Consider the following 24,706-nt stretch of genomic DNA (forward strand, 5'->3'; position numbering starts at 1 on the left):
CAAAGGAGAAAGTACTCAAATGAGAGGGTTTCCTCCCAATTCATCAAATATCTGTTTACCCACACATCTATTTAAGTGAATGTTCACTCGCTTTCTCCCCTTCCATAAATAACTTCAGCTTTTCTAAAAACAAACAAAAAATATCCATCAATATGTCGAGGACAAAATAAATTCAGGGTTAAAGAAAAGATAATGTTAATCCGCTCTCTTTAACTTCCTCAAAAAATGTTTTTGTCTGTAATACAGAAACAGAAGACTAGGAGCAAGGAAGCAAGAAACCATTCCCGAGAGGCAGAGTCTGCTTTTTCAGCAGTCTATATGCAGAGTATATGCAGCAAGTTTTTCTGCTTCTAAAACTTGATCCAGCTCTAGGAAAAGATGGATTCTTTCTATCAAGCACTTTGTTTCCCACATTCTGACATTCACGGTAGTCCACTTGATTTTTCTGGGCTGCATAATTTCATCTAATCCAACAGCATGTTACCAGCAATCCTAAATTAACTGGATATTTGCTTTTAAGCTGACTAAAGCCCTTTGCTTTCAAGACATTGATCATCTCCATTGTCTCTTCAGATTTCTGAGAAAAAGACATTAAACTTCCACAAAGCAATGGCAAAAACCCTTTATGAAATACAACTTCTGTGAAAGTCAACTCATCAAAATAATAAGGCACTGTGTTTTCATGAACACATCTTTCTCCTCTGTCCTAAAGGACAATAAAGTGTGAAAATATATAATGATTATGCTTTTTTGGAAATTGCAAGATTTTTCTTTTTTTCAAAGTCTAGCATACTCAGGAAGTAGGACATACAGTTTCATCGAACAGTGAGAAACATCTGCTTTCTCAGTTGGAGGGCATATAATGTAACTACTGATATAACAAATCTATATAGATGGGAAATAGCTTTTCCCACATATTTCAGTTCTATTAAGGACACTCAGAGACTTATCACTAGTGAGATACTTAGAGACAAGCTGAGAAGAAGCCTAAAGCTGACGCAAATGAGGAACAGTAACTTAAGAAAAACCAACTGAAAAAATAGTTACCTGGTTCTGACTGTCAAAATACTCCTTTTCTTTTATGTCCTCTTTAGACTGAAAATTACCTTGGCTGTTCAACTGCTGAATTCCCTCACCATTTTCCTCATTTATCTTGGAATTTAAATGGGTGAGTTCCTCTTCCTCTGCTTGGTCAACATTCTTTGTTTCTTCTGCATTGTGTTTATAATTCCCATTTAATTTCTTCTCATTTTCTTCCACTTTATTTCTTTTTTTAACAATTTCCCTGCTTTCCTCTCCATTCATTTCTGGATATTCTTCCTTTAGCTTATATGCCTCCTCCTCTTCCCTGTCATCTTCCCCTTCTGCATTTTCCTCTTCATCTACAGTTTCTGCTGGCCTCTGACAAAAGGAAATACAGCAGCATTATCAGCCATTTTTGAACAGAATACGCCAAACAATTCAGAAACATGACAGACATTTCTGAGCAAGTCCAGCGAAGGGCTACTAAGATGATTAGGGGACTGGAGAATCTGTCATACGAGGAGAGGCCAAGAGAGCTGGGCCTGTTTAGCTTGGGGAGGAGAAGACTGAGAGGGGATCTTATCAGTGTGTATAAATATCTGAAGGGAGGGTGTGAAGAGTATGGGGCCAGTCTCTTTTCAGTGGTGTCTAGCAGCAGGACAAGAGGCAATGGGCACAAACTGAAGCACAGGAAGATCCAGCTGAACATGAGAAACATTTCTTTACTGTGAGTGTGACGGAGCACTGGAACAGGCTGCCCAGAGAGGTTGTGGAGTCTCCTTCTCTGGAGATATCCAAAACCCGCCTGGATGCCATCCTGCGCAATGTGCCCTAGGTGATCCTGCTCAGCAGGGAGGTTGGACCAGATGATATTCACAGGTCCCTTCCAACCCCAATGATTCTCTGATTCTGTGATTTCATTATTCCAGAAGCAGATATTCTTTTCCAGCTATTCCAGGTTTTCCAACATTCTGGCATCTGGTACATATTTTTCTATAAACTCCTGGCACAATAAAATATTGTTAAAAATAAAATAACCTCATTGTTATTTTCCACAAACTGTTCCCCAGTTTTACGTATGGACCAGACCATGCCATACCAATCAGTCTGGTTGCAACCTGTCATCTTTGCATCCACAGAAAAGTAGCAAGAGAGATGACGTAGACCCACTGGTCACTTACACGTCATTCCTCTTCCCCAAAACACCTGTGTAGGTTTGCATAGTTAGGATTTGTTTGACATTTAGCAATTCATCTTTCCTACATCAGCAGACCATCAGATGGGAGGAACAGGATCTTATCCCATATTGAAGAAGACTAAGCAGAAACTCACTACAGATAATGCTGCTAGTAGCATTATTTCGACAGCCTGCAAGACTGATGCACATGCTATCTAGTTTTTGTCATTTGTCTTCCAGTTTCAGCTTTCAAGATTCACCTGACTGTTCAGTGAACCATTGCCCCTACTGCCAAGTTGACTTATGTACTTGTGCTCATGTCTGAATCAAAATAAAGAGTAAAAATCCCACAGGATAGAAAGTGTCTGCCTCTCACACAGCCTCATCAGACTCTAAATCTAAAGCAAACAAGCTGAGAGCAAAAGATAGATTCTCACTTAATGAAAAATGTTTGGAATTTTACTATCATTAGCAGATCTTTTAAGGAGGCAGGAATCTCCTACAATCTGTAAATTCTGTCTTAAAAACCTCTTTACCTCACTAATAGTAACATTTCGAAAGAAATCTCTCATCATCTTCAGCATATTAGTAAAAGCCAGTTCAACAATACCAGCAATTGACTGAAGCCTCTTGATGAACCACCCTGCTTTTGCTTTGATATTTAAGTAGCAATGTAAGTCACCTGTACTATGCCTGTGCAAAATACCCCATTGACACAGCACCAAAAAGGAAAAGTTATTCCATTGTGATAATCCATAGAATGACAAATTACTAGAAATATTACATGGTCACCTGATCAGGTAAGTAATGGCTCCAAAAGTACTTTTTGAAGTACAGTGGTTTCTGTCTGATTTTTATTCAACCTAACTATTTATTTTCCTAACTTACTTTCACTTGGTAACATCAAACTGGCCTCGTTACTACTAAAATAGAAATTCAACAAGCCAAGTCTTTACAGACACTGCAAAGAAGCTACCATGCAAAGCAAACTTGAGCAAACTCTTGTAATTACCAGCACATAAAGATAGCAAAGAATCTGTAGATCTAGTCCACCACGTGTGACCTACTAATCTATTTTCAATCTGCTATGGAAATTAGCAACTTTGGATTCTGACCAGAGCAGGGGAGGACTGGACAAATTAAACACTTTGGACACTTCCAGCTAAAAGTAAGCATTTTTGGTTTTGCCTAATGACACCTGCTTGGTACAACATTACAAACATCAAATGAAAAGACAGCATTAGAAAAGAATAAAAATAAGCCAAGGCTTTCTCAGTCAGCGCTTGCAGTGATCGAAGATATTGTTATTTCCAGCTATATTGCTATTTCCGGAGCTACATCTCCAGACTTGAGTGACTGAGGTCTACTACCTCAACTAAAGAAACATGAATAACAAATATTAATATCAACGTGTTAACATGAGAGATTCCAGGATGACAATAGAAAGCAAATGGCACTTCTAAAATTTCTTGGAAGCACACAGCCAGATCTAGCCAAAGGTAACTAAACATAGTATACTGCAACGAAGTAGAGAAAAAGTATTCCTGTGTTACTATAATGCTGCTGTTCTTTGTGATGTGGACACAGGACAACTTGAACCCAACAGCAATAAACCTAGGACTGGAGAAGCATGAGGTGATTACGTTCTTATTCCTTGTGGTAATAATCATAGAGGACTAAGTGACTTCTAGGACAGGAAACCTTTCCAGTGACTGTGACGGACTATCTTCATTCTTCCTGCTATTCATAATAAGGGTTATATTTTGCCTACTGTATGGTTGCAGGAAAATATGAAGTAACATTCTTCCTTTTGCAGCTGACTGCATTCTTTAAGTGAAGACAATGCTTTTGCAGTCACTCAGTTGAGGGTGGTTTTTTTTTTTCAACACTAGTTTTTGTTTATTTATTTATTTTATATTAGGGTGTTTTGTTCGTGTTTTTTGTTTGTTTGTTTGTTTTATACTAGTTAACTATTTTTCAAACCATATCTCCATGATTGTAAGCACAATTCTTTGCTTGTCATAGACTACCACTAAAAAGACTCACTGACAAAAGAATTGCATATATTCAAAGGTATAGTCAACCAAAGGCACATGGAACAACTAAAATCAATCTCAACTTCATGCTGAAAACATGGCCCCAGCTCGCCTTCTGGAAACCTGCTGACTTACTAGCAGGTTGATGAGGAACAGAGTGAATTTCATTTTGCATTCAAGAAGTATGATTGCTTGACGGTATTTTTAATCTCAACAAAAACACAGTGTTTAAAAAAGAAAGATGTATTCTAATTACACTCATCATGCTATCATTCATTAAGAGCTACATTACCAAATGCCATCATCATTCAAAAGCAATAAGTCAGGAAATCTTTAGACATTGAAGCATTTGGCTTCTTTTCCTCGAGGGATGCTAATGTAATCTCTCAGTAGGTTTGTACATGACTGATACTAGAATACTGAAAAGTGCAGTATCACAAATCATTTAAGGTAGAAATTATTTTATACCATCAATGTAAAATATGATTTTCCTTTATTGAGACCATTTGTAAATGTTTACTTGGCTAATGGTCACAACAGACAAACAATGAGATAGACAACAAAAATCTTAATGGTCACAAATATATCAGCATGAATACATCTCACAAATGAGGTATCAGGAACATTTAACTTTGATTGCAGCAATTGTCTCCAGAACAGAGCTACCCCTGCTCCCACCCAGCCAGGAATGCTTTGTAGCTGCACTGCACAGATTCCAGCAGCAAAACATTTTGTTCCTGAACCAGGCAGGGTTGCTAAGTGACAGCAGCCCTCTTCTCTTCCACATCATTTACAAAACCCAAGCACTTAAAAACAAGCAAACGAATAGTTAAGGTTCATCAGTCTTACACTTCCCACATAGTAAATGTGCTGTTGTTCCTGGAGGCAAAAAATGTCTTTATCACCACAATGAACAACTTTAAACTCCAACCTCTTTATGGGTCAGATGTGTTATTTTTACAACAAATTCAACACCTGAGTCCATAGAGTCTAATTTTTGTAAGGTCATAGAACCCAGAAGCCTAACCTGAATGAATGGAAGCTATGTAACTTGAAGCATACTGAAAACAGGTTTTCAAAATCCATTCCTCAGTTTCATTGTGTGGTAACTGGAAGTGTGCACAGCTCCCTAATCAGTAGAAGGCCATGGAAGAGAGAAAACGTCTGATCAGATCCTTAATTTTCTAAGATGTACCTAAGCCAAGAGTATTTTTCTCCATCTATTGCATTGATAGTCATGTTTAGTTTTTCCATAACAACATTTTCCAAGAGTACATTAAAACCTTCCTAAACTTCATACCTTTACCCCTATAGACAATGAGAAAAATTAAAAGCATTTCAAAAGAAGCCCTACAAAGGTTGCAGATATACTTTTTTTTCCCCCATAAACAGACTGTTCTACAATGAATGAAAACCACCCTGAAAGTTAAGCAATTTGAAAAACTGTCTGCTCTAAGATTGATAGATTTTTTTTTCCAGACAGCTGCACACAGAGAGAGGGAACTTCTTTCAAAGTGCTATCAACACTGATTTTATAATAGAACTGTATTTGCAGTCTTTGCTCTGAGGAATCTAGGCCCTCCAACAGTTGGCTGCACAGGTCTATAAAGAAAAGATCGGGCCTTGCTGTTACAGCTTCAGAAATCACAATTATCTAATGCAGAAAACTAGGAAAACTAGAGAACTCTGTTCTCACTCTGAGCTGCAAGTAGCCAACCAGAATAGGTTTCCATATCTCATGCACAAACAATTAAAAAAAAAAAAAAGCTAAGTGTAAATTAGTGGAGCTGGAAGAAAAACAGGCAAGGAAATGTCTTATCTGCTGGTTTGTCAGCACTCAAAATCCAGAAAGTTTAAATTACAGTGGCATCACTTGTAGCAAAACTTCAGCATAAAATGTTTTTGTGTATTTTTTCCAAATGCCATTTTGAAATACTTTTGAATGTAATACAAAATGTTTCCTCTTGAAAAGTTCTAGCCTTGTAATCAAGGAATGTCTCTGTAAGCAGTCAGCCTGTTTTAATGTTTAATCAATGCAAACTTTAACATTTTGCCTTCAGCAACATGGAAGATAAACATTTTGTTCTGTACACTGAGGTGAATCTTCGGTCTCTAAAGCAAAACGTGTACTCTATAATGAAACCTGCTAATGAAAGGTGCAAATTTTCTGCTACTGATGATATGTTCCACCTAGAGAGAGAGCACCTAAGAGAGCTCCACAATTTCACATCACATCACAGCCCAGGAAATGGAAAATAATGAGTGGCATCAAGGACTGCATTAATCAGGGGACACATCTGGAATAATGGAAAGCAAATGGCTAGTGAAAGAACCAGGAGCATGAACATCAAAAACAGACCCCCAAATCAATGCCCATTAAACAAATTTAACATTCAGTGATTTTTACAAATAAACACAGACATAGAGAGGGAGATGCGGATGATGAATCTGGAGGGGAAAAAAAAAAAAAAAAGAGTTCAGATTCATTCTGCATCACTTAGATCTTAATAGTTGGTATCATTTCCCCCAGGGCAAAGAAGGCTGGTACAGCAACATGCCTGAATTCCATGTAGGGATCATGAAGTGGACAATTTTGTATCTTGTAACTCTCATGCTTACCCCACTTCCCAAGGGCTCAGTGCACGAGAACAACAACCAGACTTATGGAAATGGATAAATCAATGGAAATTTCCAGTGTTATTTCAGTAGTATTAGTATCAAATACTGCTTCTGTATTTCACAATTTACATAAAAAGTAGTAGTCTGTTCCAAAACTTCATTAGTTGGAAAATTTTATCTCTCAGAAAAAGCTACTTTAAATATACCTATATTAGGAACAGCAAACTCAAAGTAATATATTTAATTAGCATTTCAAATATGAAACTTGTATTGTTTTGCTCCCTTCTTACCAAGAACTACAGTACAACCACATTGTTCCCTGCTATTTGCACAGCTGATTTCATAGTCTGTCATCAGTTCCCGTAGATGTTGACACAGTGATGTAAATAACCAACCTGGAGTAAGTCTGCATGTCAAAAGATGAAACTATCCATTTTGTATTTGGAAGCTGAAGTCTTGGTACAGAATACAGAACAGAAGGCTATGGTTTGGTTTTAGGCAAAACACTGATTTTTCCTCCTTGATGTTCAATTACAACTGTCAGCTAGTCTGGAATAAAGCAAATCCTGTTCTTTCAATGTGTTCTCAGCTGGCAGACAGCATTTTACAGAACAGGACATAAGGTCTAGCCAGTATTACACTAAGTTTAGTTAATGGCTAATCTGGCATTTGTTCAACCGCATACTTCAAATGGCAAGACAGAGAAGGTGCATAAAAATAATAATAATAAAAAAAAAAAACTAAGCTCTATCTTCACCACCTCGTTTATGTGGCTGATGGAAAAATGATAGCATATCAGAAGTGTCAGCATTTTAGTGAAAGCTGGCATGTAAATATTTATGCATTATGCAAGGTAGTCAAGACCTGTCTGCCTGTCCTTTTCCATACTTCTAGCACATAACAGAAAGTGCACTTCAGATAAGAAAAAGATATAAAGCTTTATATCACTGAATTAAAAACAATTTAAAATGTTCATTAATAAGAATCTGAACATTTAAAATGCTATATGTTTCCAAGAGCTGAGTAACCTGTTATCTGTGAATAAAGAGTACTCAGTGCTACTCAGAAGGACCTGGCTTCTTGCCAGATTACCTAGGAAACATGCAATTTTAAAATGTGAAATAAACCATGACTTGAGTTCTCAATAAATTTTTTGCATTTCTGAAAACATAAAAATCAGATTATTAATAGTGTGCATGCCTTTTTTTTTTCTTTTTTTTTTTTTCCCCCTCATACACACACTTGCTTCCAGAGATGACAGTTCCTTGTCCAGGTATCAAAATTAGTTGGTAGCAACTGAAAAATATTTCCATCTGTGGACTATGCATTGGCTTCAGCACATGAGCTTAGAGGTATCAAGCAAGTGCCCAGCATTGCAAGCTTATCAGCACAAGGGATGCTCACTGGCAAAGGTATCAACACCCACAGCTCCCACTGCCAAGTACAGAAGAGGCAGCAGACAGTTAACTGTTCTTCCCTCTCCAGTGACTGTCACCATCCTGTAATTGAGGCAAACTGGCAAGACTGTCAGTAGAGTGGGCAAAGCTCTTGACTACACTGTAGCATCTCTGTGGAGGAGTACAGCTGTGTTTCCAGGGTCCCTGGATTTCACAAGAATCACATTCAACATAAAAACTAAGACCTGAGGACCCAATTTTTACTATCAAATGCTTTACTCTACCCCCAAGGAATTCTGTACGCACCTTCAGAGGCCAATAAACAGGCTAAGCATTTCTCAATTCAATTATTGTACATTAAGCCCAGGGCACAATGTGCTTCATAATGTCATAAGGAACAAAGATTAAGAGGACAGGCAGTGTGCTCTTCCCCAGTTTCAGTACTACCAGTACAATCCAACACACCCTAATTATCACAACACCTCATAAGGACAACTGCAATTAACAGGGCTGATGATCCCAATGGTGCTTAGCACACAACTCTCTGAGGCCAGGGCAGGTATTCACTGGGAAAAGACAACAGCTGCAGCATTCCTTATGTCAAGAACCAGAACAGTCTTGATGGCCAGTTAAGCTGGCCAATTAAATACTGTGTTGTTTCAACAGAAGACAGTGCTGGCAGCTTGAATAAAAATCTGATAAATCCATGCCTATTTTTGGCTCAGGACTGAGGGAATTCTGACCATGATTCTATGCCATAGTCCCTTTATGCTGTTCCACTGGTATAAAGGGTTCATCTATTTGGTAAAAAATCCTGAGGCCCTCTAAAGGCTCTCAGATCAGTTTTGAAACAGATGTATAGTGAAAAGGTAACTGATGTTTGACATTAACAGAGAAAGTCACATTTGCTAAAGTTCCCATAAGTGAAGCTCTATTGTTGAGCAGTTATAATCACGCCCCCCCCCCCCCAAAAAAAAATGCTGCTGTGCTCCTGAAAGAAATTGGGGAAAGAATAAACAACACACGCAACCTGTGAAACAAACAAACAAACACAAAACATTTATTTAAAGTTTGATCAATACCTGGTCCAGAGGAACTTCTACGTGAGTGTCTTCATCTTCCTGCACTTCAGCTGCCCCCCACATTTCAGACTGCTCTTCTCTAACTTTGTAAATCCCGTCACCTACAATGGGAAAAGATGCAGAGTGGAAGGAAGTGAAGTCCAACTATGACACTGTGTGGCACAACTACTGAACTGCACTCGGTTTTGCTTAGAGCAGGTTTCTGAGCTGACCCACCATTCTCTATATAGTTTTTTTAATGGTTTTAATGTCCCATTACTCTCAAATTGTTTTCCTTTCCTTTTTAATAACAAGTAATTACATGCTACATCATTTGGGGAAGGGAAAGAAAACAGAGAGATTAAGCAAAACCTGGATCTTGAGTTCCTTCAGTTTTAGGAGAGGTTGGGAGTAGAGCTGAACTTAATATGTTACAATAACAACATATTAGTTCTAGTTCTATAGTCAGTGATAGCACCCTCTTGAAATTAGCATAACACACATCTAATAAAAATTTCAGGCTCTGAATCAACAACAAACACAGTGAACCAGGACAGGAGCAAAAGATAAACAAAGACAGTTGGAATTCATGCTGCCCCCAACCCTTGAGCCTGTACAAGAAGAGTTATAGCTAAAACTCCTCATCTGCTTTTAAAAATCTCATACACCTGGCTAACGAGGTTAATGGTTACAATAATATTCAATTCTGCAAATATTGTGCACCATTTAGGGGTGGATTGATTTTTTGTTTGTTTGTTTGTTTGTTTGTTTTTTCCAAGTGTAAGTAACGAGTAGGGGGTCTAGAAGGTTTTTAATGTGGGTCTTTTGGTATCAGCTAACTAGCAAAGTAAGACAAGTACATACAGAAAATAACCAATTTCCAAGTTATGCACATTTCCCTCTTCCCTCCCTCCAAAGCATAAGGAGCACAGAAATTAAAAACACAGGGGTTAGTCTAAATCACCTCCCTCTCTCTCCATCTATCTAATTTGGAGATACTATACCACTGAAAATGGATAACTGCAAGGGAAAGTGCCAACTTATGCCCTATATGTCTGTTGTCAGACCACTGACCAGAGCACCAGAAATGAAAGGTATTGTCACAATTTGAAATGAAGAGACAGAAATATCCACAATGATATTCCAGACTGGGACTGCTAGATGCAGCTTAGGGGAGAGATTTTGTGATAGACACAGTAGCCCAAGTACTTGGAAGTCAGTCCTGCTGGAATTTCCCACCCGGCCCAAAGATCTATAATACTTGTCCTCTGAAAGTACCGGTGTATAGAAAAACACAGGGTATTACAGGCTGAATTCTTATCCTAAGTATCTCACACAACTTGAAAAAGGTCCTTCTTCTTATCTTCACACTTCGCATGGAAATAGCCATTTTCTTTTCTTCACTTCATTTTTTTTATATTTTTTTCCCTTTTTTGGTGGATTATTAAATATAACTCACCTGTTGTTTTATGTTCCATCAGAGACAACTAAAAGCATACAGTATTTGCTGGCAGTATAGTAAACCTTTGACAATCTACATGCGCATGTCTCATTACAGATCCCCTCTGGGGACTCAACAAATTTAGCAGTAAGATCTCATAGTGGTCAAAAGCAGCAAGAAAACGCACCTGCATGGGTGCTGCTTGTAGTTTCCTAAATAATCCATACATTTCACATTTCTCATTTTTTGTGAGCTAAGGGACTTAAGGCTCTGTTGCTCTTACCTGATATTATGGAGAAGATTATCCTGGGCACCACTGAAAGCCACTTAAAGGATAACACAGTCATCAGACCCAGCCAGTATGGATTCATGAAAGAAAAACACTAATTTGATATCCTTTTATGTTAAGATCACCTGCTTACTGGATGAAGGGAAGGCAGTGGATGTAGCTTTTCTGAATTTTTCAAGGCTTTTGAAACTGTCCTTCACAGTATCCTTCCAGACAAACTATCCAGTTGTGAGATGAACAGGTATACAGTGAAGAACTGGCTGAATGATAGGGCTCAAAGAGTTATAGTGAATGGGACTACATCTGGCTGGTGGTCAATCACTAGTGGAGTTCCACAAGGCTCAAACTTGTGGCCAGTTCTATTAAACTTTTTTATCAATGATCTGGATGCAGCAGTGAAATGCATCCTTTGTACATTTACTTAGGATATTAAACTGGGAGGTGCTGTTGACTCTCTTGAGGGATGAGAGGCCTTGCAGAGGACTCTAGATAGATTGGAGCACTGGGCCATCAGCAATGGCATGAAATTTAACAAGAACAAATCATAGAATCATACAGTGTTTTGGATTGGAAGGGACCTTAAAGATCATCTAAGTCCAACACCCCTGCCATTGGCAGGGGCACCTCCCACTAGACCGGATTGCTCAAAGCCCCATCCAACCTCATCTTAAACACTTCCACAACTTCTCTGGGCAACCTGTGCCAGTGCCTCACCACTCTCTGAGTAAAGAATTTCTTCCTTATAGCTAATCTAAATCTACCCTCTTTCAATTTAAAGCCATTACTCCTCATCCTATCACTCCACTCCCTGACAGAGTCCCTCCCAGCTCTCCTGTAGGCCCCCTTTAGGTACTGGAAGGACGCTGTAAGGTCACCCTGGAGCCTTCTCATCTCCAGGCTTAACAAGCCCAACTCCCTCACCCTGTCTTCATAGGAGAGGTGCGCCAGACCTTTGATCATCCTCGTGGCCCTTCTCTGGACTTGTTCTAATGGGTCCATTTCCTTCTTGTGCTGGGAGCCCCAAATCTGAACTCAGGACTCTAGATGGGGTCTCATTAAAGCAGAGCAGAGGGGTAGAACCACCTCCCTCAACCTGCTGGCCACGCTTCTTTTGATGTAGCCCAAGATATGGTAAGTAATGCTGGACACAGGTACAGACTGGGTGGAGCAGACTGGGTGCAGCACTGGGGATACTGGTCAACAATAAGCTCAAAATGATTCAGCAGCGTGCCCTGGCAGCCAAGAGGGCAAACCGTATTCTGGGGTACATTGAACCCAATATAACTAGCCAGTCAAAAGGGGTAAGTCTCCCACTGTATTTAGTACTGGTGCAGCCTCACCTTGAATATTGTGTGCAGTTGTGGACTCCACAATATAAAAAGGATCTTAAGGTACCTTAAAGGATCCAGAGGATGGCAACAAAGCTGGTAAAAGGTCTGGAAGGCATATCCTATGAGGACACACTGAGGATACTAAGTTTGTTAAGTGTAGACAAAAGGAGGTTGAGGGGTGATCTTATCTGAGGAGGGGAAAAGGAAGGGGAGGTACTCATCTTTTCTCCCTGGTGTCTAGTTAACAGGATGTGTGAGAATGGCTCAAAGTTGCTCCAGGAGAGTTTCAGAGCAGACATGATGAAAAACTTCTTTACTGAGAGAGTAGTCAGACACAGGGTTCCTAGAGAGGAGGTTGATGCCCCATGCCTTCCTATCCTTGCTTAAAAGGTATCTGAATAACTCTCTAAATTGTATGTTTGAATTTGGGGTCAGCCCTGAAATAGTCTGACAGTTGGACTCAATGATCTTTGTTGGTCTCTTCCAACTGAAGCTATTCTATTCTATATTGTCATTATTGTCTCTCATCATAGACATTAGATTGAGATATATATCACAACCATATTCTGAGAGGAAAATGTAACATGTTCCTTAAAAGCCACCATTGATGACCCTTCTAACTCAAGGCCTTCTCTTAAATATCTTGAAAAAATAACCTCAGTGGCTTGCTCTAGATTCCTTGGCTCACTGAACTATAAGAAGTAAAATCAGCATCTGAGAACTGCATTTAATATCGTCATAATCCACTTCACACTCTTTATCTTCAAGTTCCCCAGTTATTTTAACCAAAAATGGGGATCCGTCCTCTACAGATAAAAGGACTTTAGTGCTGAGGCTCTTCTCAGGCAGGGCAAGAGAAGAGGTACAAGGGAAATGAACATGTGTTGGCCATGCAGACCAAAACTACAAAGAGTTGAGGGTTTTTAGTTTTAGAGCACCTCTCCTTTGAGAAGCAGAGGAGCCTCAGGGCTATGCTGAATAACCCAGCAACTAATATCCACACAACAGACAAGCTGTAGGAAAGGAGAAGACAATCATTTTCTACCTGAGTCATGCAACTGACTTTCCCGTTCAGACAAGTGTTTCCAAGAAGCTCGTAACAGGGGGATTCAACAAGCAAAAACTGAAAACTTAATGTGATTTCCACCGAGCATTTTCTAACAGGTGTCTGCTCAGAAATCTGGTGATAAATTAGAAGACATTAGTTGAAAAGAGCCCTGCACAATCTTCTAGCAGCTCTCAAGGACACCACTATTAGTGTCTTTTGTAGAAAGCACACTAAAGTGAAATACCATTCCCGCTCTTCCATAGAGTTGCTTGTGGTAGATGCTAAAAGATGAGAAAGTGTCACAAAAATCACTGAAAAAGTTCAAGAACGGTGTTTTCAGGCAAAATGGGAAATCATACTATTTTCAGAACAGCTGTGTTCTCTAAAGAAAACAAGTAGTTAAAATGATAGCATATTTCAAATGCATACAACAGAATATGTCATTAGTTGGTTTCAGAAAAGACAAAAATATATACGGAAGTTTGAAAATCAGCAACCAAAGAGAAATGAATTATTTATCTCTGTGCAAACATTAAGAGTAAGGAAGACAAATGTCCAAAACACATGTACCATTAATGGTCAGGGAAGGAAAAAAACACTTAGGTCTGAAATGTACCAAAATGCATGAACTAAAAAATGACATTAATTGAAAAACGGGGAAGTTGTAACAGTGGAACAAATCCAAAATTCTAAAGAAAATGGCAAGGAATGAGATTAGGCTTACATCGGGACACATACCTTTCTTTTCAGAAGTGAAAAGAAATACAAAAAAAAAAGAAATACAAAATCTGTAAAATAATGTAAAAATATTTAGCTTGATTAAAGGGAACATTAAGAAAATAGCTCGAAGTAAACATTATTAATGTTGCTAGTCTGTTTCAGACAGAAGTATTTACACTTTTTGCATGTGAATCTAAAAATATCTGGAGGAGGGCAATTGAAAGGCCAATGTATTCCTTGTTTATGGGTTTCTGTGTCAAGATCTTGTCTGCAGATGTTTGCAGATCATATTAATCACTATTACCAATTCAGTGAGTTACTCAGCTCCTCAAAAGCAATTATGTAATGTATACATGTTGGATATTTTTGCATCTTATTTTATAGGCAATATTTCAGAAATGCTTTATGGTTTAAAAAAAAAAAAATCTTATTGATGCAATATTTCACATCTCTGTCTCCAAATCATTAGTCAGTTTCTACACACTTCTCTAAGGGAGGAAAAAAACAACAAGGCATTGTAGAAACCACTATAAATCACATGAAATAACATTTTTGTAAATCATCATTCTGTTCTGTTCTAAGCTTATATTACATCCTCTGCTAACATTAGAAATAAGTAGTGTATCTCACTGAAAAAAGAATTCCCAGCACTTCCATTAGATAGAACATTTATGTCTACCCCAAATGGTTAATAAAATCTTGTAGGTTAAACATGCTCCTCATGCAAGAGCTAGTTCCAACTTCCTGTGCCTCAAACTAATTGGAAATTTCAAAGATGGAGGTGGCAAAAGTCAGGGTCCTGGCAACACTGCTCTAAAAGGGGGTAAAAAAAGAAGATAGGTCCAAGCCATAGAGTCAAGCAGTGGCATACTCTACCAATTTGCTCCAAGTTGAGTAGAAGATGATAGCAGCAAGGAATTAAAGGTCACTTTAAGACACAAATGTCTCCCTACTACTTTGCCTGCTGCCAAGTATAAATTAGAGGATTTATTTCCATTTAGGGTCTCAGTTCTCCCTATGCCAAACTAAGTGCTGCTTCAGACAATAGGCCAAGCAAAACATTACTGAGAGTCTCCTGATTTTCTACAAGGATATTTCTTCTGTGGTGCTTTCCATGGCAATAAAACAGGCTGCTCAGAGAAGCTGTGGAGTCTCTCTCCTTGGAGACCTTCAAACACTGTCTGGACGTGGTCCTGGGCAACCTGCTCTAGGTGTCCCTGCTTGAGCAGAGGAGTTGAACCAGACAACCTTCAGATGACTTCCAATCTCAACCATTCTGTGATTCTGTGTCCAGACAATGAGAAGATACTGGAATTTTAAAGATTTTGCCAGTCACTATCTGAAAACAGACTGCCTTAATTTAGAAACCACCATTTCCCATATCTCTGTATCCTATACAGAGAGAAGTGAGGCAACCTAAACAAACACTAATGTCATCTCCCATTATATCTGATTATTTTAAAGCATGGTCGTGTTCAGTAATTCAGGAAAGATGGAGAAAGAAGAATCCACAGAAGGGCACAGAGTGGATCATAAGAGGAAAAAGGAATTCAGGAAGAGTAGTCAACTTGATAGAGAGGATATACAGAGGCTAGAGGTTATGAGCCCAGAGAGAAAAGATGAATGCAGAGTAACCTGAGAAGGAACATGCGGAATGAGGAACTATGCAAGAGCAAACAGGAAGATGAGGAAGCACTGGTGGAAGTTTAGGGAAGAAATGGGATGCAACACACTGTCAGGAGTGAAAAAAAAAAAAAAAAGTTATGTGCAGTGGAAGAGCAGAAGCTTGAAAGAATTAGAGGAGAGGAAAGAACAAAACAGCACGTACCCATGCCAATTTAAACATCTTAAAGGAATCTTCCTTCAGGAAATCCTAAGAAGAGGAATGACATTTTCCTAGTACCTATCTGCAATTGAAATTGTATGTTCAGATGTTCCCATACATACCCATTTGTGACAGAGGTGCTGCAAATAGCAACAATAAAAAAAAATAAAAAGCTCACTTTTCTCAGGCAAGTATTTTTCTTGACTTCTTCTCATTATTATTGTTTATTCCTACAACAAACATTTAGTAAAACTCTGGGAAAAGAATTCGTAGAACATTTTTTTTTTAATTCAAGCTGAAGGAGTAAATGAAAACTTTAACTGTGAGTGTGTTCCTATGGAGCTTCTTCAAGAGTTGTGCTCTGCCTTACCTCTTCTCCAGCTTCATAATTGCACAGAGAGAAAGACCTGTGAAATCTCAAGAGAATCCAGACTGCTTTAAGATCTAAATTCCCTAAAGCCTTGTGAGGGTTAATGGGAAAGGGAACACCTGGTGCTGTGAACCAATAGTGGTGAACCAACTCAAGCTGCCTTAAGCAAAGTCAGTTGATATGGCTGTTGAAACACTGGCACCTACTGTATGGCTAAGGCCTACATCATACAGTTAGTGCCTTGGTCCTCTGTTGATTTCAGCAAAGTTAGGAACAGGTGGCACTGTATTACTGACATTACTTTTCCACCTCCATTACTTAGTTGTAAACAAGAAAATAAAACCAATACAATATAAGATCTTCATATTCAGTTTCCCACTCTGTCCCGTTGCCTGACCCATGCCAGCTATACTGACTTTGTAGCACCTGAGAATCCAGCTGTGTGAAAAGGAAGTCTGCCACTGGCTGATCAGGGACGTTTTCTAGATATTTTATATTTCTGGCTAATCCCCCAGTAAGTACAGAGCACATTAATCAGCAATGGTAAAACTAAAATGCCCAAAACATTTTGACTAACAACATTTTACATGATACATGTTGTCAACTGACTATATAAACAGATGTTCACTGTATCATGCAGTCGTTCAGCTTAATATGTACAGAAAGAAGCAATGAATTGGTGCAAATATAACTTGAGCAAAACTTGGCTACAACACAAACATCTTGTGTCTGATACCATTCAGTATTTCAGCTGGAATCCTGTTGTATTCTTTGATAAACAAGAAAGTAATATGACTTTATTAAATAGTAATTGAGTTATACATTGAGCTAACTCATAAGAAATCTATATATTTTAAATAATTAAACATAGCAATTAATGGCTCTTGTATAAGCTCCTTTCCTAACAAGCATTAACTATAAAAGATTTATTGCAGCACAAATTACAACATTATACAGTCATTAATGCATTTCAAATTTGAAACCGATTGAAGTTTAGCAGTAGGGATAAAAAATCATCATAATAATAGCCTGCCCTGAATATTTTATGGAAATCAAAGGCATTTACTAACTGCAAGCTCCGTATGTAAGCAAGAAAGTTAATGTGACTATAAAAAAAAATTAATGTGACTTACCACAGAGGCTGTCTCATAAAAATGTTAAGTCAAATTAAAAACAAAATGTAAAAAATCTGTGGCTCATTAAATTGAATAGATTGCTATGAGGAATAGGGAGGATGTGCATTTATGCTTGTCTACAACATAATTTTCTGTTATTTATTTATTTTTTTTTTCGAAGTATCAAGGCCCATTTCCAACAAAAAGCCACCACCCTGGTGGCAGGATGTGTATGTGTGCCTGTGACCTCTGTCATCAAAAAATATCAGAATTAAAAAGAAACCAGTAGGAAAATGCATATGAAACTGGTGGAAATATTTAAAAAAATATGTATTTTTCTTCACCTGATACTATTGCAACCTCAAGCTGCTAAGCAGCTATTTTCTCTGTGCAGAAAATATTCAAATTCTAATAACATTTCATACTACTATAGATTGCTGACTTCTCAATATCACAACAGAAACTGCCAAAGGTACTTCTAGAGTTTGACCTTGTACAAAGCAGTTCCCTTTATTGATAAGAAATGTGGTAGTGTTAGTGCAAAGGAAAAGCTGCCTTCATCAGCTGCAACAGCTCATTCATCTTTGTACATAAACAGCTACAAAAATAAAGGACTGCATGTCATAATATGAGTTTTTTTCTTCCTTACCCCTACTTTGGTTGTTCACCTCATTTATTCTCTTTGTTTCTAAGCATCTGCTTTATTCATTTTTTTAAAATGACGTATCGTTAAGATCATTCACATTTTGCAATTAATAAAGCAAATCCTGTTTAGCATTAGCTTTTTGAATTCCATGTCCATTCCATAAGTCAGTGTTTGCTTGGGTACAGCTTGGTCCTAAGGTCTTAATTGTCACAAAGCAAAGCCCTGAAAAGTCTGTTCTGTTCTAGTCACTCCAAACTGAGTCAGTACACCTACACTCTATCCTGCAGTGAGTTAAGCACCATGGCTTACCTGTTGCCCAGTACTATTTGCTCACTTTTTCAATGTACTCATCTTAGCAAAAGCAAACCTAAAGAAGCATGACGTACTTGGAGAAGGCCACAAGGGTTACCATCACCTCAGTTCCCCACTGGCATCAGCATATTCTGGCTACTGTGATTCTGTAATAATAATACAAACTAACAGCAGCAAGGGTTCTCACTTCTTATTGAGACTGCAATTCTATCTCCTATTATGCATGGAATAAACCTCCAGGTCCTGTAAAATCTCTGCAAAAAAAAGAAACAAGATGAACTCCCTTTTTTCAGCATAGTTATTATCTGCACTGACAACAAACCAACAATGATCTGGTCTATCCATCTCTGTTTCAAGTACAGTTTTTCAGTAAGAAAAGTTGTCAGCAGGACAACATGGAGAACAGCAGCTCTAGTTCACAATGCACAGCTGACAAGCAGTAGTTCAGAAGTATACTCTTTCACAAGTTCACAATTTTATTGAAACAAATTCAGAGTATGATAGCAGGAGCAGCTGCCATACCTGATGTTCTGTGCAGCTTTCCCTTTAATTAAGGGTTGGCTTCTTTCTTCCCTTTTTTAGCCAACTGTAACATCAAGAGATTGAAATGATTGCTAATTTCTAAGGCCTCATAATACCCAAAACTAGATGTGAAAAACTGTGAAGTGACTTAGCCCATCTCCACTATAACACTCTTCCAAATCATAGCCAGAAGTAAAACTTCACATTCTATTACATCTATAACTTGTTTGGTAGTTTGGATGGGGAGTTACTTTCCAAGCAGTGTGATCACAATTAACCTACTGCATTTGAACAGAATAGGCCATAAAATTGAGAGTGCTCCCTTACAAGAATTTTCTATTATGCTTCTAAATTCACTACTTTCCTGTTCAATTTCTTAAAGCAGTATTTACAGAGTGCTGCAAACCAAAAAAAAAAAATGAGTAGGGTATTGCTGTTGTTGTTTCAATCTCAAATCAAGATAATGATAACTAAATATGTCTTTGGTATCACTTTTATAAGCCTAAATTCTACTGAAACAGCTGCACTAATCAAAGATCTAAACCTCATATTTCCAGTTGCAATTACTGTTGCATATAATATATTCAATACTCTTTAAAGCCTTAAAGTTTACAAAAACTGAAGCACCAGCTTGCAGACTACTGAATTTGTTCTAAGAAGTGGTGTCTTTAAAATTTGCACAAAGAGTTTTCAAAATTGAGTAATTCTTTAATCATCTTGATTTGAGAGGATTATGACATGGATCAGTTGTAATATGAATGGCAGACTGGTGAAATTCTCAATGTATTAAAAAGAAACAACACTCCAAGTGAATACATGACTAGCCCAACTAAACTCTGTTGGAAGATCAGGTTAAGCTTTTAAATACGGTATGAGGATAATTCTTCAGATGTTAAGTCCCAGGAAACAATCACTTTCGAACAGTCTGGCACTCAGAGGAGAGAAGATTCCACGTAACTGCTAAATTGGCAGGGAGAACAGCAAAGAATATGGGACACATCTTCTATTGTGAATATTTTCTTTTTGTCTGTTTCAGTACATTCTGAAATGTACATGTGTAAACCCACTGTAGTTCATTAGTTGCAGATTAAAATTAATCCCACATCAGTGACAGACAAATGCAGCTGAATAAAATGCAAAGAGGCTTTTTCACTGCCCATCAGGGAAAAAAAAAATATTGTAAACCAGTGATAAATGCTTCCCCTACTCAGTCCAAAGTCTCTGAATTTTACTGATTTTTTTTGGAATAACCCTGCAAAGCAAACTGAGTAACTGCAACAAGCCTTTGGAGTAAAGCTATACTGATCAAAACAGTACTTGGGAGCAACCATCATCACTGAAAGCCAGGAGCTGTCTTCTAGGTCTCCATCAAAAATCATCTCCATTTCAGAATAAAATTCCTCTCTCTAAAGTGAAATTGATAATGTCATAATTTAAGGCAGGAACCACATCTAATACTCCAGCACCTAGTGTAAACTAGATTTTGAATTTCTTTGTCAGCTGTGACAGTGGGCATCTCCAGTCACATTTGTCTCTCCTGGATGGCTGAAGCCTAGGATGCAAGCCTGAATTAATCTTCTGACCCTCATACAATGGGACGTAGGCAAGATGTGTCTTGCCCGCAACAAGTTTCCAGGAGCAGCTGAGGTCTGAAACTTTACCGAGGTCAAGAAGCCTTTAGGATTTACTGCATCCTTCTTTTCTTGCTGTCACAGGGAAAAAGATAAGACCAAATAGCCTCTTCAAATAAAAAGCTTTTTCAAAACTTCTGTACGTGCCTTCTGAATGGACGGCACAAAGGTGAGGCCAAGTATACTACAGCTGGAGTCTTTGCAAATAATCCTATTTTAGTCTTGCTATGTGGAGTTCGAATGCAATTAGCCCAAGTAGCACTTTGGATAACAGCCAGTAATGCGGATGGAAAATAGATGTGCTAAGTCTGGTGTTCTTGTGCTTATTTTTGCTCTTAACCCCATAAGTGCAGTTCTTACAGCTTTGCATCTGTGGGCAAAGGTAAGAAGAGAATGCAAGAGACTCTTGCTCCTTTCCCTCTCAATTTCTGGTCCTCAAACATATGTTTGAAGCAGGCTTCCAAAAGCACTGGGGAACTAGGAAGAAAGCTGCAGTGCTCCTTTCTGCTAACTGAACATCGCCAAAGTAGTAAAACTATTTGGTTTGGTATGGTTTTCTGCATAAGAGCTGTATCTCAAGCAGTCACCTTCAGGGACAATACAAGGGCCTTAATACCAAAAAAACTATCCCCATTACCATCTTTTAAGGCACTTCATCATCCACTTCAGTCTCACTCATCACACAACAGTTACAGGAGTCCATCATGCTCAGAGGCAAGTTAGCAAAGCAGGACAGAGTGTGGGAAAGATGATTATTGACAGAGACTTTTCAGAACACTAAAAGCATACAGGTTAGGAGAAGGGGAAGAGCTTGCATTAATACACAGAGAAATAGCCTATCTTCTGCTCTTTCACTTTGGGGTGGATGTTAACTCAGGTCTTCAGTAACTGAAGAAGTACTGAAAACAAGTGAAGAAAAACAACAACCCTAGAAACAGGCATGTACCCTTCAACCGCCCTCTGGCTCCTATCATGCCGCTTCAGCAGTTTAAGTTCCCTTCACACCCAAGGGGAGTGCAATGGGTCTTCAGCACGCATGCAAATAAAGCACACATGCACTGCTGCATGTCTGGGTGCCAGTTTACGCCATGGTTACTCTTTTGTACTCTTTTAATTAACTTCAATGAAGTAGTTAGCTATTTTTTTAATTTAAAATTAAACAACAGTTCCTCATTTTTTTAACAAAATGTGTCCAGGGTTTGCCTGTTGGTTTCCCCCCTGCCCCTTTTAACTGAGTTAAATATTCAGAGGGAGGTGCTCATCTTTTCTCCCTGCTATCTAGTGACAGGTTGTGTGAGAATGCCTGCGCCAGGGGAGGTTCAGACTAGACATTAGGAAAAACTTCTTTATGCAGGGGGCAGTCAGACACTGAAACAGGCTTCCTATAGAGGTTATTGAAGTCCCATGCCTGCCCGTCCTTGTTTAAGAGGTATTTGCATAATGCTTTTAATGGTATTGCTTTAACTTTGGGTCAGCCCCGAAGTAGTCTGACAGCTGGTCTCAATGATCTTTGTATGTCCTTCCTGACTATTCTGTTTGATTTTATTCTTGTTCCATAGTTGTAGAGCAGCATTCACATTAACATCTACTGAATACTTAAAATGAAAAACAAAACAAAACAAAACACTAATATTATTTGTTCTTGCGAGTTCTTGTCACACTTCCGTTATTGTAATATAAACTACCTGTACAGAAAATTACTTTTGCTTTAAAAACTCATCATGCATAAATCAACCATGAAAAGTACAGACAAGAACTTTTTTAAGAGCACTGGGACATACACTTAATGGATATGTTTAAAAGAATAACTTTGTATTAGTCAGAAGAAAGTTATCTGTTACATTCTCGTAATGACTTGGAGCTAAAAACACTCCAAAATTCTGATAAATACTAGTGTACATTGTATGTTTTTCCTCTTTCCATAAAAAAGCAGGATCCTGACTCTGGACAAATCCAATCCTCTCCATTAAGTAACTCTAACTCAGATCAAGAATCTTCAAATGTTAGCTAGGAACTACAGAAATGCCAATGTTTTAGAATCATAGAACGGTTTGGGTTGGAAGGGACCTTAAAGATCATGCAGTATCAATCCCCTAGTTGGAACAACTCCCACTAGACCAGGTTGCTCAAAGCCCCATCCAACCTGGCCCTGAACACCTCCAGGGATGGGATATACACAGCTTCTCTGGACAACCTGTTCCAGTGCCCCACCACCCTCATAATAAAGAATTTCCTCCTTCTATCCAATCTAAATCTACCCTCTTTCATGTTAAAGCTGTTACTCCTTGTCCTATCATTACATTCCTGATAAAGTACCTGTAAGTCCTTTTTAAAATATTTCTGTCAAAAGGAACAATAAATAAATACAAAAAGCCTAATACTACACAAATGGAACATTCACACTATCCTGTTGAAAGGATTTTCACATATTTCCACAGCCATTTCATAAAAATTTAGGTGTACATTTTATATTTTAAATTGTACAGTTTACAATGGACAGAAGCATCCTTAACAACATTGTTACTCACTAAATAAAAAAAGAGAATAAAACAGAAAGGTAAAATGGGCATATGTTTACACTGGATCACTGTATAGATAAGAGGGTTTTATAAGGCAGGGCTTATAAAAGATTTTTAAAATAATATATATCAATATCACTGACATTAATAGATTCTTTCAATTAATATTGTGATGCAGACATACTCATATGACCACATATGTGCTGAATAATTTGTGTGGCATGGAATATGTCTCTGTGAAATATATACCAGACACTAGCAATTCATATAGGAATGATATGTTTTCTTGATGTTTTATCATAAGCTTTTAGCTCTGTTCTTGTAACGAAGATTATAAATTGTCATATGAAATATTAACTGTTTTATCCACACTGTTAAATGATGATACAGAGGATAGAATGTGTGTGAAAAACTGACATTAAATATTAAATAATAAGACTAAATGAACTCCTATGTTTTCCAGATCGTGTGTGCATATATATATTAGGCTTAGCACACACGTTCTGGAAAACATAGGAGTTAATATAGGAGGATAATATATATATTAGGCTTAGGATAATAGCTTCTTCTTCAAAGAGTAAGTCCTAATCTTCTTAATCCAAATGCCCATGCTTAAATTTAAGCACATGTGCAAGTCTAACAGACACAGTAAGTAAGTATGTGACCAATAGTTCTCTTCAAGAACACACTATTTTACTTTTGAACAAGAAAGTGTCAGAGTTTCAGTGACACAAATGGAACTAAAGCTGCGTGCTTAAAAATGGAAGCATGCATATTAGCGCCATGTGGCTAAAGAAATAGACACAAACATATTCTGATAGTGGTTCATCTTGACTTTGTACTCCATGCCATCTCCTGCAGATTCCTACATCTTTTCCTGCAAGAACCAGGGAATCATAGAATGGTTTGGGTTGAAGGGACCTTAAAGATCATACCATAAAGACCATAAAGAGTCGCAAGGGATAAGGACCTAGAGGGAAGAGAGGCACAAGAAAGCTACTTAATATTCAAGCTCAAGAGTAATGCATCTGAACAAAAAGGAAGTCAATCAAAAATGTCAGGAGGCCTGAGTGGATGAGTAAGGAGCTGCTGGCCAAACTTAAAACACAGAAAGGAAGCCTGAAGAGGTTGAAAACAAGGACAAGCAATCTAGGAGGAATACAGAAACACTGTCTGAGCATCCAGGGATGGAGTTAGGAAAGCTAAAGCCCATGTAAAATTAGATATGGCCAGGGATGTCAAGGGCAACAAGAAAGGCTTCTACAGGTACATCAATAACAAAAGGAAGTCTTGAGAGAACGTAGGCCCTCTACCGAATGGAACAGGGGGCCTGGTCATAGTGAAGGGGCCAAAGTACTGAATGCCTTCTTTGCCTTAGTTTTAACCAGCAAAACCAGCCTTGTGGAATTCCAGGTCCCAACAACTAGGATGAAAGACTAGTTGAAAGACTAGTGAGGAACAACCCCAGGCACAAGTACATGTTGGGGGTCACCCAGCTGGAAAGCAGATCAGCACAAAAAAATCTAGGAGTCCTGGTGGGAAAGTATAGACATAGTCTACAGACTATGTTTATAAGGTTGGTGCCTGAAGGGAATGTGCAAAGATGAAAAAGACAGGCTCTTTT

The 24,706-nt window shown here is 38.3% G+C and overlaps 1 protein-coding gene across 4 annotated transcripts in view; it reads right to left on the minus strand.

Moving 5' to 3' along the window:
• DCDC2 (doublecortin domain containing 2) overlaps positions 1 to 24,706 on the minus strand; it is a 67,042-nt gene that overhangs the window by 3,196 nt on the left and 39,140 nt on the right. For 2 of the 4 annotated variants that reach the window (XM_083827253.1, XM_083827252.1), the window contains 2 exons: positions 9,335 to 9,435; positions 1,107 to 1,401 (listed from right to left, as the gene is read on the minus strand). In XM_083827253.1, coding sequence (XP_083683379.1) covers positions 1,107 to 1,401; positions 9,335 to 9,435 — 396 coding nt within the window. Of the gene's footprint in view, positions 1 to 1,047; positions 1,402 to 9,334; positions 9,436 to 24,706 lie in introns of all 4 variants that reach the window. The other 2 variants (XM_083827251.1, XM_083827250.1) reach the window with 1 other exon arrangement.

This window comes from Anser anser (assembly GCF_964211835.1).
Source record: "Anser anser genome assembly, chromosome: 2".
Lineage (NCBI taxonomy): Eukaryota > Metazoa > Chordata > Aves > Anseriformes > Anatidae > Anser > Anser anser.